Below are 19,977 nucleotides of genomic sequence, written 5' to 3'. Positions count from 1 at the left end.
AATTAACTTTTCTCATATTGTTAGAAGTTTAAATGGATCTTATCCCAGTGCTACTTATTCCATCTTGGAAACAGGAACATATAGAATTTAATCCATATCCTGTAACTTTGAACTCCATGTTTTGGCTCTTGACACTACCCGAATTATGACTTGCTCTAAGCCCAACACTTCTAGTTCCTATATCTTGATAACTATCCTCACTCATGTAATCTCGTTCTGGGCTTTCTAATATTGCTTTTTAGTTCATCTTATTTACCTTGTCCAAGATGGCACTTTAAGTACTTTATATCTCACTTTGATCTTCCTAATCTTGTCCTATTCTTGGCTATTCAGTTTACTCTTTAATTCATCTCTTTTATCTTACTCAAAATAGAACCTTGATTACTTTATTCCTTAGCTCCATTCTTCTTCTTAACCTAACAGCTATGCTAGATAACTGTACTTTTTACTGTCTCTGTTAGGTCATCTTCATCTTTGTACTACTCAGAATTGGTCGTTCGACCACTCTGATTAGCACTTCCATTGTCATTCAAATTTCTCTCCGGTTACATCTAAAACTAACTATCCAAAGTTTCATTTCTGTATTTCCTTTTATGTACTGATATTCTATGACTTATTTTTGCTGACTTGCAGTCATTGTTCTTTTCTCTGTTTAATTATAAACTACCCTCTAATACCTCAAGGAGGGAATCTACAGGATCCCCTTTTTCCCTTGCTACTCCAAAGCTCTGCATCCATCATGATCTGATCCCTTATAATCCTTACAACAAAAATTGTACTCTCCCTAAGGGGGGTACCTGAGCCACTATTTCCTATCACACTACAGTCCTATTTAGGACATCATTCCACAAATAATTATATTAGTGGTACTCTTCTATCTCTCCTAAGAAGACATTACCATACTCTGTAGCATAATTGACTGCAAGAGAGGTGCTACCTCTACTGCATTACCACGACTATACAAGGCTATTTGCTGTCTTTTTATATTGTAAACTTTCCTAGAATGCCATTTCGCAGGCTACAAATATTATTCATAACCGCCAGTCTCCTTTATAGAGTAGAACTATACATATGCTCCACGGTCACACAAAGGAGATGCTATCTTCATTAAACTTTAGGCAATACGTCCACCGTAACACCAACACTGTCAGCAATCTCATATCGGAGACCAAATGATCCCACTAATTAGGGGTCATCATTATATTGTAAGCATACTAAAAACTTCTATTCTCGTGCCACTTATGCTATAACTCTATGCTCAAGTTAGGATAATTGAGTCACTAACTTTAATTATCACCCAACTGCGACCTTTAATGTTCTACCTCTAGGGTTTTAAACCCTAACTAGGAGTTTTCCTAACTCCTTTGTAGAAATAGAACTCTGTCTTGATATAACTGTACCAAAACAGAGGTTGTTTACAAACACCCTCATCATGGTGCACCACGGGGAAACATGCAGCTTTACACAATAATCTCATGTCAGTACTGTAATTTGTAGCTTACAGTACAAACATCGAGAATATTGCATAGTTACTATAGTACGTCCCAAAAGACCAGTTTTCCAATCTTTTATCTCTCTTAGATTTACTGATACTATAATTTTCTCTGATTGGTCTATCCATTGACGACTGTCAGTAGTGATACCCTCACTCTCTTCTAGGGCAGCTACACTGCCAAAAGTCTCATTTATATCCTCATGCCTTACACTAGATAGGCATGCCACTTAAACCCATACTGATTGAAGCATAGCATTTCTTGGAGTATGTATCCCCATGGTAGACCTCAATGCGTTTGTTAACTCTAGTTCACATCAATATGTACCCCTCAAAAACTATGACACAAAACTGAAGAACTCTTAATTACTCAAGAAATAATACAAAATCTAGAAATAAGAAATTACAAAAGAAGACAAAACAGGATCCTATACTCCGCATGTGACCTTCTAACAAAACTTTAAAAAAAAAAAAAAATCCTAAATGTACACTTTCCCATGAATCTGGAGCCTAAGCTCTGATACCAACTTTGTCATGACTCAAATTATGGGATGGACTGGCACTAGGACTTGAGTTGGCATAAGGCCCCTAAAGCCCATAGTAAGCCTAATTATTCTAAGCCTAAACCTAAGGCCTATTACTGTAATCTAATTTCAAAAAGACAGACAAATAGAATCTGGCCATAAATTGGACTATCCAATAGGGAATTTTTAGGTCACCCAACCTGTATATATATATATCAATTTGGGGAGCTCAGCTTACCCTCACATCATCAACATAGCAATTTAATCAAATGGAAGCTCAGCTTCCTTATCCAAGATAAATACCCATCCCAGATATCCATACATGCATAATTAATAGGTTTACAATTTCAAAATAAATAAACTATTATAGTGCCAAGCCAAATAAAATATTTCTAGCATATGCGGAGTTCTATATTTTTAATTAATACTATAAAATACTGATATTACTACTAAAAGACCTACGAAGAAGGAAACAAGTTAATCATAAGAAGGAGATCCTCCTATAACCTAGAAAAATAGGGTGAACAGGAGTAAGTGTTCAACTCATAGAGTAAGATATTGATTTTAAATATAATTTTTATAACTATCTAAGGCTAATGCATCTCTAAGGATAAAATGCAGCATGTATCAATACATTTAACCAAATTCAAATAATATTTGCACAAAGAATAATTTAGAGCACTCACACACCCGTGTGTTACATCAATCAAATATATATATATATATATATATATATATATATATATGGGAGCTGATCCCCTACACAACTCTCTTAATTCCAACATCTGCCAGTGAAATCAACTCGAGTCAGGCTTTCTCTTAATAATCCAAATGCGGGGTCAATGAGATCAAGTCAAAGCCATACTCACCCCGACTTATCACAAAAAGGATCGGGCCCCAAGCAAGACTAGCTCAAGCCGATCTGCTCGTCCTACCCATATCTAGTACCACACCTCACGCACGCCGATACATGCACACAGCTCCAAATTACCCTAAGGCGACACATACATCAATTTCATCAAGCAATAGTATAACACAAAGCGTGCCTATAATAACTATATCCATATAATTATAAGTGAATGTATGAACATACCTTGTATATATAATAATATTGAAATTATAAATAAAATCAATATCTATTCACAATACACCAGAGACCACTGGGGCGATTGTGTGGAAGATGGTTGTTCCTGCTCACCTAAACCAATATATTAATGAATTTATCAGCTCTAATACAAAATAAGAACTTAGAGAGTCAAAAGACATACTAATTTATGCTGAAAATCTGCAGAGTTTTTCCTATACGTAGAACCTACTCAACCTGCAAAGTAGTTCAAATCACACTTCTAAACTCACAAGATCAGAAAATTTAGTTATAGCCCCTAAAACTGGCATTCTACAAAAATTATTCAAGCTAGCTCTAAAAATTCTAAAATGTTGCCTCACAGTCCTTAGCAACGCTATAAAGCTATTGCAAAAGGAATTATAATTTTCTAACTACTCACAAATATTTTATGAATTTTTATTCTAAACCCAGCACTAGGTAAATAAGAGAACTTAGAGTTCGGGTTTACCTACGCCGCTATAATTTTGGCCCATTTCTAAAGCAGCTCTGATAGCTCGTCTGTCTGGCTTGAAAATATAGATCCGATCATTAGTAAAATTTCTGTGAAACAAAGGTATTTACGCGAAGCCCACAACACTAGGAGTTTGAATATATTTTTTATGAAATTAAATAATCTCATTCAAGGCTCAGAAAAATACTGCGAAGTATGTGAAACCCATCAGATTTTTGGTGTCGAAAATTTGAAATTTATATCATTGCGAAGCTCTCGCTGAGTAGAGCACGCTGCTACTCTCGGAATCTTCGTAGGGTTTCCAGTTTGGGAGAAATTTAGCCTAAAAGTTGAAGTGGGCTAAAACTTTCCGAGCTCGATTCAAACAAAATTCTCAACGAAAATTTGCATTCTTGGTGTCTTGGGAAAGCTCTCGAAGTGTAGAAGGTGATTGGGACTGGACTTGGTACAATTGGTAGCCGGATTGGTAGAATTTTGGCCGAGAAGATGAAGCGTCGCGCTGCACGTGAAGGGAGGTTTGGGTGTGTTTTTCTGGCGATCCAGGCATTGGCTGGCGGCGGGGAGGCTTCCAGGTGAGGCGCTGACAACTGGGGAAGGGAGGGGAGGTGGTGGCTGGCGGTGGGGAGGGGAGAGGAGACAGAAACTGAGAGGGGAAGAGGGGCGGCCGAAACGCCCGAGGGAGAGGAAGAAAAAGAAGAAGTGGACCGGTTCGATTCAAAATACCTGAAATTAAATTTTTACTCTGCCCTAAAATCCAAAACGAGGCCCAAAAATTCTAAAAAAATTACAGAAAACTCAAAAAGATTTGTGGAGTTTGAATATACTTTTAGATTTGCCACTAGGTCTTTAAATTAATTTTTTTAAATAGATGAAATTTATTGTCTTGAGAAAATCAAATCCGATTTTAAAAATTCAAAAAATTTTAAATAAATTTTCATAATATTTAATATAATAAAATATTATAATTTTCATATAAAATAATTATTTAAAAATTTAAGGTGTTACAATTTAAGTTCTTACTTAAATTCGATTTATCATAAATTTAAAATATAAATATGTGAAATCTATATATTTAATAAATAAATTTTACCATACATTTTGTGTTTTATATTCATAATAGATCAATTCTAAATAAGAAAAATCATGATGAGGAATGTGCGTGAATGCAATAAATGTAAAATTGTTTTTGTTAAAATAGCAAAATGTTTTATTTATATTTATTTTTTTTAAAAAAAATCAAAACTATGGACTTAGAAATTTAATAAAGCTATTAAAAATAGAATATATAAAAAATCTCCTTTGATATTAAAATTAAAATGATAAAAAAAACTTCTAAAAATATTATTTTAATATTTTAAAGTTGTTATAATTACAATGTGTTAAATTTTTTATAAAATAATATTTTATGTATTTTAAAATATATTTTTCATAATAGTAACAATAAATTATTATTCTTCTGAATCAGTTCATGCCCATTTCAAATTAGTTAGTTTAAATATTTTGTATTAAATTCTTAATATTAAGATAATTATTATTATAATTATTTTTATATAAATTATTTATTTTAAATTTATTTATATAAAAATATAATAATATAAAATTTTATATTTCATCTTCATTTAACATTTTTTTTTTAAGAAAAATATTCACAGTTATTGCATGATTTGAAACGATTAACGTGGGACGTGGAGGTACATGTGAAATGAAAGATCCGATTCTCATGGCCAACAATAGTTGACGTTTCTTGGAAAGCGACTCCTAACTTTAAGCCAATTGCATTTATTAATATTTAAATAAATTATATAAATGGTATTTTATTTTAAAAATATATAAAAATAAAATATTTAAATTTTAATTTATATTATAATTTTTTTAATTTTTAATTAAAATGACATAAAATTATCTTATCATGTTGGGTAATTATTTTCTAAGTTATTTTTATTGAAGTGGTATTTATTATATTAAAATTTATATTTTTTATCTTTTAATTTGATACATATAAAAAAAAATTAATTATATTTTTTATTTACTAATAGTTCTAATAACTCAAATTATATAAATCGACACTTCAATCATTCAGAATCTGTTTTTATGAAATTATCAATTTATGAAAATATAAATTTTTAATTTGATATAAAATATAAAATATAAATATTTTTAAATAAATAATTTAGAAACTAACTACTGGAAGTCATCAGAATGTTTTATATTATTAAAATTAAATATTAACAATTTTATGTTATAAATTAAAAATTAAATATTTTATTATTATATACCTCTTAATTAAGGTACCGTCAACATAATATGCCCATTAATGTCATTGTAGCTATTCAATATATTATGAAAATTATAATTTATTTTTTATTTTAAAAAATAAGTTAATTTTTTAAAATATATTTTTAATCATAAATAAAACAATAAACTTAAATTTAAGGATTAAATTATTTTAACTATTAAATTTATAAGAACTAAAATTGTTTTTTTTTTTGAAAAATATTAACTCAATTCTTACATTTTTCAATATTATTTTATTAATAGAAATATAATTTAGAAGCTAACTTATTTCTCATTAAAATTAAAAAAAAAAAACTAAATAATAATTTATTCAGTTTCAAAATTAAATTATAAATTGCTCTTAAGATATACTATTTAATTTATTTTTATGATATTTCAAAAATTATTCTTTTTTTATAATCAATTTTATAGTATAAAATTTGATTCCTATATAAATTGAAATTAAAATTCATTTGATATTGTTGCTGCTAAATATAGAGTAGTAAAAATTAATTTTGAATTAAGTATAATATAGTTTAATTATACAAAATAAAACAATTAAAAAATTTTTAATGAAATCTAAAATAATATTATCTGCCCTCAATTTTACATGATAATCAAGAAAGAAATTAAATCACTTAAATTATAATAAAATATTTTTTAATTTTATTAAATTACTATTTATCTAAAATAATTAAGGGAGATTATATTTAATATAGATAAAGATAAAATTAAAAAAATAATAATACTCATTAATTTTTTAAAAAAACAAGTAATTATAGACAAAGACAACTTTTAAAATTACAAATAAAAAATAAACGGATTTGATATTTTTCTAAAAAAATTAAATTAAAATTACAATCCGAAACAAGTCAATCTTCTTCTTTTGATTTAAAAAAAATAAAATTCTTCAATTATGACAGTCTTTTTAAGTTCAAGATTTAGGATTACATTCTCTATTTAATTCAACTTTTCGGTTGAACAATTTATCACTATTTTTCATTATTCTCTTATTTTTTAATTATTTTTTGCATAAAAATAATATTTAATCATTATATATTAATTTAAAAATTCAAATTGAAGTGAAACAATATCTTCTCATTTAGTCATCAGGTTACCACCTCGTGGTACAATCCCGTTGCTCTTGTAAAGGGCGATTTCTCAATTCATAGAGTGGGAGTCCCACATAAGAAGAATAAATCCCTTGTACGTCATTCGAAAAGTCGCAACCAAGCTTCCGTAGAAGAGTCGGGCCTGCATCATTATGACAACTGTTCAACACGAGCATCGCGTTGTCTATTCTCTGTTCCCATCCACCCTCCACATTCCAGAGATGTAATTGCTGTTCTTTCTTCAATAGGAAGTTAATTAATGAAGCAGCAAAATGGGAAGGAAAGGGCAAAATGGGAACTGCATCACCAACTTTGAAGAAAAATCTTGGATTCAACCCAACTCCCATCCGCGTAGCTAAATTAGATGCATTTATTTTCAAAATATTAATTACAAATAATTTTCAAAATTTAGTACACATAATAAATTTTTTAAAAATAAAATAAAAATATGCTGACTGATTTGTTTTTTCTTATAATAATAATAATAATAATAATAATAATAATAATAATAAGGGAGAATACAAAATCTCGTCAGCTCCCATTGCCATGTTTAATTACTTAAGGATTTAGAATTAGAATCGATACATTGTGAAATTTGCAGATTTTGGATGCATGTCACATTTTATAAGATAAATTGAAAGTTGTTGTGAAAGAATTTTTAACACAGAGCCTCCAATGATTAATAAGTTAATTTTTATAACAAAAAATATAAAAGAGGTAAAGAATGATAGTCTCAACCATTCACTTTTATTTATCGTATAAGATTTTTATATAATAATTAAAAAATAATTAAATTACTTAAATTATACTCTCTTAATTTTAAAAATAATTTACATTTACTTTCTCAGCGTTTCGTAACAGTAATCTCATTTTCTCTTACAGAAATATATATATATTTTTTGCATTTATAATTATACTCTCATGTAATTATATTTTAAAATAATTAATGATTTTTATTTTTTAAGAAAGTGAAGTGTAGTGAATAATCCATTTATTATTAGTTTTGACCACAAAATAAAAATAATAATAAAATTTATTGTTTTTGTAAATCACCACCTATAAAGAAATATGAAAATGATGTTCTAGCCAATAACAGTAATTCTTTTCATTTATCTTGTATTTAATACGGTTTAAGCAATATTACTCAAGTAAATAACTTTAATTAGGGATATATAGAAAAAAAATGTGAAAAAGATTTCAGTTAAGTCATAATAATCGAAATCCTTAATCCATGTATTCCTTATTTAATTAAATTATCCTTTATCTCTTTAACAAATTAAAAAAAAAAAACCTTTACTCATCTAATTAAAAGAGAGAGAAGAAGTGTTAAGATGAGTTTTAAAAAATTATAAAATAATTATTATGTTTAATAGAAATAAAAATAAAATAAAAAAAATTAATACTCATTGATCTTTTTAAATCGGTGAATAATTATAAATAAAATATTTTTTATAAAATGATATATAAAATTAATGGAGTATTTGATAGACATACTCCAAATTTAATTTTAAATGTAGTTAAAAATTTTTTAAAGTTAGAAAAATTGGTCTATTGTGCGAAAAGTGAAACTATTCGATTTAGATTATAAATGAAAAGGTTTAGTTTTTTTTGGTGTGATTGGGCCTATTGATACCAAACTGAGGATTAAAGATCCAACCTTTTCTCGAGCCTTTGCCCCGTTTATTTATGTCTATTTGGAGGTGGAGGTATATTGACTGAGAAAGATACTGAGCTCTAATTGGCGACATACGGGTAATAATGAGCATGTCCGGTGATTAGCGTGTTGAGTAAGGATAGTAGTTCATCAAATATTTTTAAGGTATCCAACAGAATTGAATTCTATATTAATTTTTTCAATATTTAATAATATTAATGAATAATTATAAATTATAAGAGTAATAATTTTATAATTTTTAATTTAGTATTACATATCTCCTAATTTATTTAAATTTAAAAAAATTATTAGATAAAAATGTTTAAATGCAAGGGTAAATTTAGATTTGTAATTAAAATTAGAGGCGAGCATTATTCAGTTTAAATTATATAAATTGAATTGAATTGTTTTAATTCGAAAATTCAGTTCGATTTTTAAGATAATTTGATTCGGTTAGGTTTTACATTTTAAAAATTTCAGTTATTTCGATTCGGTTTGATTTTAGAGAGGAAAAAATTGATTAAACCAAACAGAACTAAATTACTTTATTAATTTTTAAATTGATTTATTTTTACAAGGAATGTATTAATTATATGTAATTATATATATATATATTGTTTATTTTTATTGATTAATGGTAATTAGGTTTAAACTAAGGTCAAAATTAACAAAATTCAAAAACCGATTGGTTCAAACCAAATAGAACCGAAATAGAGCAATTGTTTTGGTTCAATTTTTTGTTCATTTCGATTCAGTTCGATTTCTAAAATATAATAATTCGATTAATTCAATTTAATGATTCAATTTAATTTGATTTTGTTTGAGCCGAATACTCAGCCCTAATCAAAATTTTAATTGTGTACAATAAAGCCAAATCTTTTGAATTAGGTCCAAATTTAACTAAAGAATTAAATTGAAATTTTAAAAATTAACGATGAATTGTAATATAATCTCTAAAATTTTATTTTAATAATAAAATAATTCCTTAATTTATACTTTATGTTTAAACAATAAATATAATATAATAAATATTTCTTATAAATAAAATATATAATAAATGTTTATTATAAATGAAATTCTATTATAATAAAAAAATATAATAAATATATTTTATATAATAAATATATCTTCTACCGATAAATTTATCCTACTTGCTATTTAACTATGTAAAATTTTAATTAATATTTTACTTATGCAGATAATTTATACATTTTGTTTTTCCTTGATCTAACCAACATTTAAATGTTAATTTATATGTGTAGTTTTTTTTTTAAATGATAGTAATTAATTAACTTAACATAGTACTAATTTGTAAAAGAGGGAATGGGATATTCGTCTCTATCACATCTATAAAGAAGGGAATCTTTGTGCAGATTGAATGGGTCATTTGGAAAGCTCTCTTCAGATTGATTTGCTTGTCTTTGACAGTCCTCCGCGTGGCATCAATGGCCTCCTATTGCATGATTTATCAGGGATTTCTTACCTTGGCCTTGTTTAGTGTAATTTTTGTTTTAAGTCCTCTCTTTAAAAAAAAAAGAAAAAAAAAACCTTAACATAGTACTAATTTATGAAAGAGAGTATATTATCTAGCAGACCTGTTAATTAATTTTTATATCACACGGCATGCATTTGACCATCTGCCACGCAAACATTACTGCTACAATACTATTTTTCTTTCTTTTTTTTTTTTATAGTTTTAGTTAAAATATTAAACACTATATTTAATGATAAATTCTCTCAATGTTTAAAAACTAAACACTATATTCAAACCTTATTTGATTAGGGTAAGTAGACTAAGACGGTATAACTTTTTGAAAAATATAGAAAAAAAAATCTAATTTAGTTTGTATTATTAAACTAACTTCTTGAAAATTAAAGCATTTTACTTTTTTTGTACAAGAGAAATATCTTATTTATGTGGAGTTTGGTAAGTTGCAAGTCTCTAATTAAGTGTAATGAACTTACCAATTTATCTTTTAATTTATTACACTTTAAATTATTTTATGGGTATTATTATTTTTTATAATTTAGATATAGACTATTTTTTATGAAGTTAATTTATTTACCAAATATATTTATATCATACTTTTCAGAAAATAAGTTCCTATAAGTATATTTTTTAGGAAATATATTTTTCAGGAAGTTGAGTATTTTAAATCAATTAAGGCCTAAATACTATATTACTTAATAGTATAAATAAATAAAAACACTAAATATTATTTTAAAAATTATTGTCGAATAAGGATTAAATATAAAATATACTCTTTCTGTCCTATTTCAAGTGTTTTTTAAAAATTTTGCATAAAAGATAATCTATCTTTTATATAAAAAAAATTAGTAATTAACAAAAGTTCTTTTGTATTATTAAAGTTTTATTTTTAATTAAGATAAAGAAAGGTGAGAAGGAATAGATAAAAGTATTGGGATAATAATAACAAACAAGGATAACAATTAATAATTTCTTAATTTTCTAAGATGGTAAATAAAGTGAGGCTTAAAAAATTTCTAAAATAACACTTGAAATGAGATTGAGAGAGTAAGTATATTTGATTCTCTATTTATTTTTATTTATCATTTAAGGTTTTTTTCATGATGATTAATGAAGTAATTAAACACCAAAATTATAATAAAGTACTTTTTATTTTAACTAAATTATCTTTTATTACACTTAATTAAAAGAGAAGATATATTTTAAAAAACTATAGAAATAATTATTATATTTAATAAAAATAATAATAAATTTTAAAAAAATAATTAATGCTCTTTAATTTATTAAAATGACAGAATTATAAATAAAATAATTAAAAAAATAAAAATAGATAGAATGAATATAATAAATATTCATTAGATAAAATATATTTATTATGTTATATTTATTATATATAATATATATAAAATATTTATTTTTAAATATAAAATTTAAATTAATAAATTATTTTATTAATAAAATAAAAATTAAAAATTATATTGCAATTTACTTTTTAAAATTTACTTTTAACTCTTTAATTAAAAATGCGGAAATATTCAGTTTTATTGTACGTAATTAAATAAAATAATAAAAAAATCCTTTTATCTGTTGACCAAATTTTAACCTAATCTGTCACGACTGAGAAAAGTACTGGAGTTGGCTTGGTCTCGTCAAACTCAATCTCTCTTCACTAATCAAAAGGAAATTTTCTTTTGTAATTTACGTATTCCTCCTCTCCGGCCACCACCAGCCGTCTACTTTATATTCCTCAATCTCAGCCCTCTCCTTGCTCATTATTTGTTTTTTGCTCTTCATTTCTACGTGCAGATCCTCGTATACACCCTTATATATACAGAGTGACACTCAGAGCACTGATTCATCTCTTCAGACAAAAATGGCGCAGAGGAAGTATCTGATAGAGGTCGAGAAAGCCAAGGAGGCCAAGGATGGGAGGCCTTCTGTTGGCCCTGTGTATCGTGGCGTCTTCGCTAAGGATGGATTTCCTCCTCCGATTCCTGGAATGGATAGTTGCTGGGATGTTTTCCGGTTGGTTTTTCTCTCTGATTAATTTTGTAGAAACTAGTTATAATCTCTATACTCATAGCTTATTATTATTATTATTATTATTATTATTATTATTATTATTATTATTATTATTATTATTATTATTATTATCTGGTTGTTGAGTGTAGATAGATACTGATTGTTTTGTGAATATTCTGAAAGTTTTTCTTTGTTTCCCCATTTTTGTTTTGATGCCTTTTGTTCTTCATTATCCAAAGTTAATCGTATTTGCTTATGGTGATTGATTGATCGTGTCCGTGTTGCAGCTTGAGCGTTGAGAAATATCCTGACAATCCCATGCTTGGTCGACGAGAGATTGTGAATGGGAAGGTATCTCATCCTTTGCTCATGATTTATTCTGTTTGTTTGTTTAGCTTTAGTTGACATCTAACTCGCATGATTTTAACTGTGGCCTTGTCCTGGCAGGCTGGTAAGTACGTGTGGCAAACTTACAAAGAAGTATATGACTTGGTGATCAAAGTTGGTAATTCAATTCGGAGTTGTGGTGTTGAGCCGGTAAAAGCACTATCTATTTTGTGTTAACAAAATTTCAACTTCTTAACCAAATTTAGCTCTGGAATTTCAAATGCCTTTTGCTGTTTTGCAGGGAGGGAAATGTGGTATTTATGGTGCCAATTGCTCAGAGTGGATAATCAGCATGGAGGTACCTTCTATTTTCTTTCTGATTTGGTAAAAAGAAGTATTTTTGTATAGCAAGTTAGTAACCTATCAATTAGGAAGAACAGAACTGAGTGAGGGGGAGGGGACTCTCAATTCATGAATCTTTCTATTGTAATATTCATTCCTAATGATTGCTGGTCATATCGTAGATGTTGATTTTTCTTCTAATGTGTTAAGCCATCCAATTTATCCATCTCTCTCTCTCTCTCTCTCTCTCTCTCTCTCTCTCTCTTTATTTTTTTTTTCCTTTATGGGTGTAGGACTCTATGATTTGCTTGAAACTTTCTTTGCCACTTATTCAGAAAAATGTGTTGGTCAGAGGACTTCTTAACTGAAGGAAATAATATATCAATATTGGTTCTGAATGTTTACTTAAAAGTAGATATATAATTTTGCTTCAAAAACCTGCTGGGAATCCGTGTCACTTGTTTGCTAATGTGTTTTCTAATTTCTAAACCAGTATGGTTTAATTTCCTCCCATTTTTTCCTAAACTTTTTGTACTAATGCTGTAAATTGGTGCAGGCCTGCAATGCTCATGGGCTTTTTTGTGTTCCTTTATATGACACCTTAGGTATGGGCATTTCTTAAACTTGGGTGTGTAAGCAGAAAAACGTAATTGTTAGCTATCCTGCAATTCATGAATATTTTAAAGAATACTGGGATGCTCTATATTGGATTATGACCAAAATTGCATGTTTAGATTTATTTCCATATTCCAGTAGTGCATAAATCTTAATCTCAAATCTCTCCAGCTATAAGCAAAATTTATTGTTTACCTTCTCTAATTAATTTTGTAGGAGCTGGTGCTGTGGAATATATCATATGCCATGCAGAGGTCTCAATTGCTTTTGTAGAAGAAAAAAAAATTCCTGAGGTATATATGATAACAGTTGAATATGATTTCCTGTCATGGGAAAATTTTGAGAAGGTTTTCTTTTTATTAATTCATTTTGGAAATTTGGAAAGAAAATGTAAATATCAGCTGGAGTAGTCATTCACATTGCTGTATAAGTTCCTTCTAATAACTTTGATTTTCTAAATATGAGTAGTTATTAATTTTATCCTCATATGCTAGTGTCTCTACTGATCTGTAGTTTTCTTCTCTCAGCTTATGGAAACATTTCCAAACTCAACACAACACATGAAAAGTAAGTTCATCTTCCTCTATAGATTTATTTTCCTTGCATATGTGCATCCTAGATATGATGGTATTCATTTCATTTTGCAGCAATTGTGAGCTTTGGCAAGGTTGCACCTGAACAAAGAGAACAGATTGGGAAGTTTGGTTTAGCAGTCTACTCTTGGGAGGAATTTTTAAAACTGGTAGGCTGGCCGACTTTTTTAATCGGTCCTTTTTTGTTTAGTTATTGATTTGATAGCAGAAAAAATTTGGGCGAGAAAATGCTTTTCCATGCATGTAACAGAATTAGCTTGAGATAATAATTATTTTGTGGAAGATGTCATGTCTCAAAATCTGTCATTCGTGTTGGTGTAGCTAGTTGTATTCTGCATACATGTGCCTGTGTCGCAAATTGACAGTTTTTAGGTCAGCTTTATTACTTTTTGTTCATGAGATGGACATAGTTCTCTTGCTTACCAACAATAAGTCATATATACTATTTTCCTGTTCATAGCAAGACTGCTGAAACAACACTTGGATTTTTTTTTCAGTTTCTTAATAATCCTTTCTCTGACGTTTCATTAACATGCATGAACTGAGGAAGATGCTCTTTCTTCTTTTTCTTTTTTTATTCTCTCTTTCTTCTAATATTTTGTTAGTGTTTATTGGTTCTGGTATATCTTTAACAGTAAACAAATGAGTAATGGCCTATGTTTGTGCCTCGCAGGGGGAAGATAAACAATATGATCTTCCAGTGAAAAAGAAAAGCGATATCTGTACAATAATGTATACCAGTGGGACAACTGGTAATCCGAAGGGAGTAATGATTTCCAATGATAGTATTGTTACTTTTATAGCTGGGGTGAAAAGGGTACTTGAGAGTGTAAATGAACAGGTTATTTCCTTCTCCTTTCATTCTGAATATCATAGTAGACATGAATAATAAGATTGCAATATAAAGCTTAAATTGTCTGTGGATAAAGTGCATTTTTTTGCCAGTTAATTATTTTATCTTTTCCTCCCTGTACACTTACCTGAAAATTCTCTTTTGAACTTTTTTTTCCCTGTGAAAATTACAGTTGACTACGAAGGATGTATATCTTTCATACCTTCCTCTTGCTCATATCTTTGATCGGGTGATTGAGGAGCTATTTATTTCACATGGTGCCTCTATAGGGTTCTGGCGAGGGGTAAGCATGATTACGACTTTTTCTTTTTATTCTCAATTTTAAGGGAATATGCATGGCACCTTAGCAACGCCTTTGCCATAGTGCAATTGGTGGTAAAGCTACTTAGCCTTTGTAAGTAATTTGAGAAGGTAAATGCATCTTTTCCCATCGCATATTTGCAGGATGTCAAACTATTACTTGAAGATATTGGGGAGCTCAAACCAACTATTTTCTGTGCTGTGCCCCGTGTATTAGATAGAATACGTTCAGGTAAGTTTAATCTTATTTTCTTGCCTTATTGTGATTTTGGTTATCTACAAGTTCTCATGTGCTTAAGAAGATAACACCTGAATTTGGATAACATGATGCTTGGTGTCCAGACTCAGATTCCAGAACCACCAAATTTTTTGTTATTATTTTCTTAAAATACCTTCTCTTGGAAAATAGGGCTCAAGTCTGATTAGTTCTTTTGGTAGGGTTTGTGCGCACTATGTTGTCCTTAATTACTCTTATCAAGGGAAGTGACTATCCATTTTGGTGTTTGGAGGGCTTCTCATTTCACATTAATCTTAGTTTACAACCTCATACTTGTAACCTTAGCTTTAGATTTACTCTGAAACAAACTCTGATATTTTTACTCCAGAATTCTGAGTACACCTTTCAGCTTGTTCATTCCGGGAATGAACTGAAGCAATTATATCTGAAAAGTGAACATTTGCTTGTTTTGTGCTTCTTCTGACTGCAACACTGGCATAATTTCTTTGCACATTTTCAGGTTTGATGCAGAAGATTGCTTCAGGGAGCTTCTTAAAACAGAAGTTGTTCAATATAGCATACTCATAGTAAGTTCCATTCCTTAATATGCCAGTAGAAACTCCAGTCCCCAACAGAAGAGTAAGGAGGATGAGGAAAGTCCCACGTCTTTTCCATTTTCCTTCCTTCTGGTATGGCATCATTTGATGCACTCATAAGTGATGGTTATTGGCAAACTTATTGTACTCACTCCATTTGGCTTCTTTTTTCCTTGTGCAATACGGTTGGAATTCTATTTTTCTTTTGCACTTGTGAATAAACTTTAGACTGAAAGTTTGTGAGACTTCACCTCATATCTTTAACATGTTAAAGAAATTCAATTTTTCATGGCAATTAGCCTATGTTTTCTTGTTTGGTCATCTTTCTCATTTTTGTTTTTGTGGGTTGGTGCTGGGAATTTTTTAGTATATTTGGCTAACCCTTTTAGTTTGTGTTAAGGGATTTATGTAGGTTCCATTTTTAGTTATTATCTGTATTTTCTTACTGTTTCACCATCTCATTCTAATCTAATTGGTTTGACAACAATTATTTTGCAGCAAATTAAATTCTATGAAGAAGGGGCATTCACATGACGAGGCATCTCCACTTTGTGACAAAGTTGTCTTTGATAAGGTGATGGTTCTTTTCGCCTCTCTCCCCCTCCAAAACCCAAGCCACACGACAGTGATTGGAATCATATTTGCTTACTGCTTCAAATCTCCTTGGTTTTCTCTTCTGTAGGTAAAACAAGGCTTGGGAGGAAATGTACGGCTTATTCTATCTGGAGGAGCACCTCTTGCTATCCACGTAGAAGCTTTCCTGCGGGTGGTCTCATGTGCTTATGTTTTGCAAGGATATGGTATGCTGTCACTATTTTTCGTGCCTGGTTTTGTCTGTTAAATTTTCCATTTCCCCTTTTAACATTTATTGATTGTGATTATAACTTACTGCCATTCAAAGTTGGATCATTTTGTTTTTGTGAATGTAGGTCTTACAGAAACCTGTGGAGGCACATTTGTCTCCCTGCCAAATGAGATGCAAATGCTTGGTACAGTGGGCCCTCCTATACCAAATGTGGATGTGTGCCTAGAATCTGTTCCTGAAATGAATTGTGATGCTCTTTCAAGCACACCACGTGGAGAAATTTGTATAAGGGGAAAAACTGTGTTTTCGGGTTACTACAAACAAGAAGACCTCACCAAGGAGGTCCTGATTGATGGATGGTTCCACACAGGTTGCATATGGTTATCCTTTATGAATCTTGGGTTCTATATTAGTTGTCTTAGCATACTGTGTTCATAATGATTTTTGCATTAGGTGATATTGGTGAATGGCAACCAGATGGGAGCTTGAAAGTTATTGACCGCAAGAAAAACATATTTAAACTTTCACAAGGAGAATATGTTGCAGTTGAAAACTTGGAGAATATTTATGGTCTTGCTTCTGCTGTTGATTCGGTATGCCTGTCTGATACGTCTGATCTATTTATTTCAATTACGGTCTTGTATGTTATTGATTTTGTGTGCTCCTTGTCTTTTATCTGCTTATAAGTAACAAAAAAAATATGATTGCTCTATTAATTTCCCATCTATGTTCCGTTTTTATATGTGTTCATGCTTGTTTGCCTTGAATTAAATTCTCTTGCTTTCCCTTTTGTAGCACTCACAACTGAATACTTCAAAGAGAGGCATGCATGTTAATATCTTCAGCTTATACAGCTTCATAGCTGGTTGTATTACATACCAACATCTATGTACCTGTAAACACTCACAAACATATGTATGCATTATATATACGTAATTGGTTTTCCTTTTTCTTTTTTTCTTTTTTTTTTTTTCGGTATGCTAGTTCATTGTATGCTCAGCATATATATTTAGTTATGCCATATTTTTTGCCTTATTTGTAGGTTGTGTGTGTAAACTGTTGTGTAGTGGCTGTGGCCTGCTGTCCGTGTCCATTCAATATATGAATGAAAAGGCACATGGACCTGCAAAGATATTTGATCATTTTAACTTTCCCAGTATAGCAATAGTTCCTACATATGACAATTACTGGTTCTCAGTCCTCTTCTGCTGGCGACAAGTCCTTTAGCAACCTAATTTATAAATTCTATTTTCCTATTTCATCCAGCTCTATTGTGGGAAATGTCTATTTTATTGCCCGCTTGAGGTCTGCATTGGTCCAACTCTTGTGTAATCGTCCTATATGTCAATTTCAGATATGGGTTTATGGGAATAGCTTTGAATCATTCCTTGTTGCTGTTGTTAACCCCAATAACCAAGCTCTTGAAAATTGGGCACAAGAAAATGGCGTGCATGGGGACTTCAAATCCCTTTGTGAAAGTCCAAAAGCAAAAGAATACATACTTGGAGAGCTCACAAAGGCTGGCAAAGAAAAAAAGGTTCTTTCTTACTTGCTTTTAGCACTTGCACTTCACTGTCAATGGCCATGGAAAAATTTTGGCCCTTCCAAAGCTAAATTGTACATTTTTTTAATCATTTTTTGATTCCAACCGTTACTTTTGGCAGCTGAAATGGTTTGAATTTGTAAAAGCTGTTCACCTTGATCCTGAGCCATTTGACATAGAACGCGACCTCCTCACTCCAACATTTAAGAAAAAGAGGCCCCAGTTGCTCAAATGCTATCAGGTGAGCCACTGTTGTTTTTGTAGGGATGTTAAATGAGCCTTCCTTTTTCCCCTTTTTTGTCTAATAGATATGGTATTAACTTCTACTCAAATAAAAAAAAAAAAAAAAGATATGGGGTTAACTTCCACATGACTTAATTTACTACTTTTGGAATGGAAATGCATCCTAACCATTGCGAGTATCCTGATTATATATACTGAAAATGCATGGTTATGGGCTAATTGGCATAATTCATTTTGATGCTCAAAGGTAAAAGTCCGTATAGATCTGTAAGTTTTGCATCACCATCTGTCTAGTTTTTGTGCGCAAATTGGTTATTCAATTTTAATGACTTTTTCAAAGGTCTGGCAGTCTTTTTTCCTTCGTAAATTTTCTTTTAAAGGTCTATAACAATTGCAAGTAGAATACAATTATGACTTCAAAGTTCTGTGCACAGGATGTTATTGACAAGATGTACAAAAGCGCAAGCAAACCTAGTGCATGAAAGGAGATCTCAATGGTTCTAATGTTCAAAAATGCCAGACTACTGGTTGCATTTTTGTTTTTGTTCTATTTTTTTTCCCTAGGGACTGTACATGGTTATTCATAGAATTGCAGTTTGTGAACTAGAGTAGTATCTTTGAAATGCCATAGCAAATGACACAAAAATGTTGTGTAAATGAAGTTGATACAAACTTTATAGATATTTGATATTGCCATTTAAATTTTTTATTATTATTATTTGGTACAATTGGTTTTAACTTATATTTAAAGTCGAAATTTTATAATCTTGAAGACGACTCTACTATCACAAAGCTAAAACTTATCGGTGGTTATTATTATTATTATTATTATTATTATTAATCAGACTGGGCCAATGGATATCCTATAAAATGTGATTAATCATGTTTAGTCTCTTTCAAATTATTGAATTTAAAATGAAATGTTAAGATTTTAAAATTTATGATATTGTTATTTATGTAGGGATGACAACGGGTAAGGCATTCATGAAAATCACCATATTCGAATTCAAACTGAATTAATATTCTCAAATCTCGGATCTGTTTCAAATTCGATTAAAATTATTCTTAATTACCAGTTTCAAACTTGATTATTATTACACGGTAAATACTCGAATTCATTTAATTTTATATATTTTAATTAATAATCTATATGAAAAAATTATTTTCATTAATAATTTATATTTTAAAAATTTAATAATTTCATAAAATATTTTAATTTTATTTTATATAAAATAAAATATATAAGAATTTATAAATATTATTATAAAAAATATATATTTTATATTTAATTAAATATTTATATAAACGGGGTTTGGATAATGGATGCCCACAATGTAAAATCCGAACCCGTTATGAGTATTAAATTTCATACCTTAATCCGTCTCAAACCTGATTATAT

The 19,977-nt window shown here is 29.5% G+C and overlaps 1 protein-coding gene across 1 annotated transcript; it reads left to right on the top strand.

The window, feature by feature from the left end:
* The first annotated feature begins 11,775 nt into the window (after nucleotides 1-11,775).
* LOC110660546 (long chain acyl-CoA synthetase 4-like) lies at nucleotides 11,776-19,306 on the top strand. The gene is made up of 19 exons (XM_021818891.2): nucleotides 11,776-12,147; nucleotides 12,432-12,495; nucleotides 12,592-12,681; nucleotides 12,773-12,829; nucleotides 13,370-13,418; nucleotides 13,645-13,721; nucleotides 13,956-13,995; nucleotides 14,076-14,170; nucleotides 14,695-14,862; nucleotides 15,047-15,157; nucleotides 15,319-15,406; nucleotides 15,912-15,978; nucleotides 16,486-16,561; nucleotides 16,670-16,787; nucleotides 16,917-17,162; nucleotides 17,246-17,385; nucleotides 18,147-18,329; nucleotides 18,457-18,576; nucleotides 19,013-19,306. The coding sequence occupies exons 1-19, from the start codon at nucleotides 11,996-11,998 to the stop codon at nucleotides 19,058-19,060; spliced, it is 1,989 nt and encodes a 662-aa protein (XP_021674583.2). The 5' UTR covers nucleotides 11,776-11,995; the 3' UTR covers nucleotides 19,061-19,306.
* The last annotated feature ends 671 nt before the right edge of the window (nucleotides 19,307-19,977 follow it).

This window comes from Hevea brasiliensis, chromosome 9 (assembly GCF_030052815.1).
Source record: "Hevea brasiliensis isolate MT/VB/25A 57/8 chromosome 9, ASM3005281v1, whole genome shotgun sequence".
NCBI classification, from domain to species: domain Eukaryota; kingdom Viridiplantae; phylum Streptophyta; class Magnoliopsida; order Malpighiales; family Euphorbiaceae; genus Hevea; species Hevea brasiliensis.
Note: the sequence above shows the minus strand (reverse complement) of the source record. Positions and strands in the feature narration are given on the sequence as shown.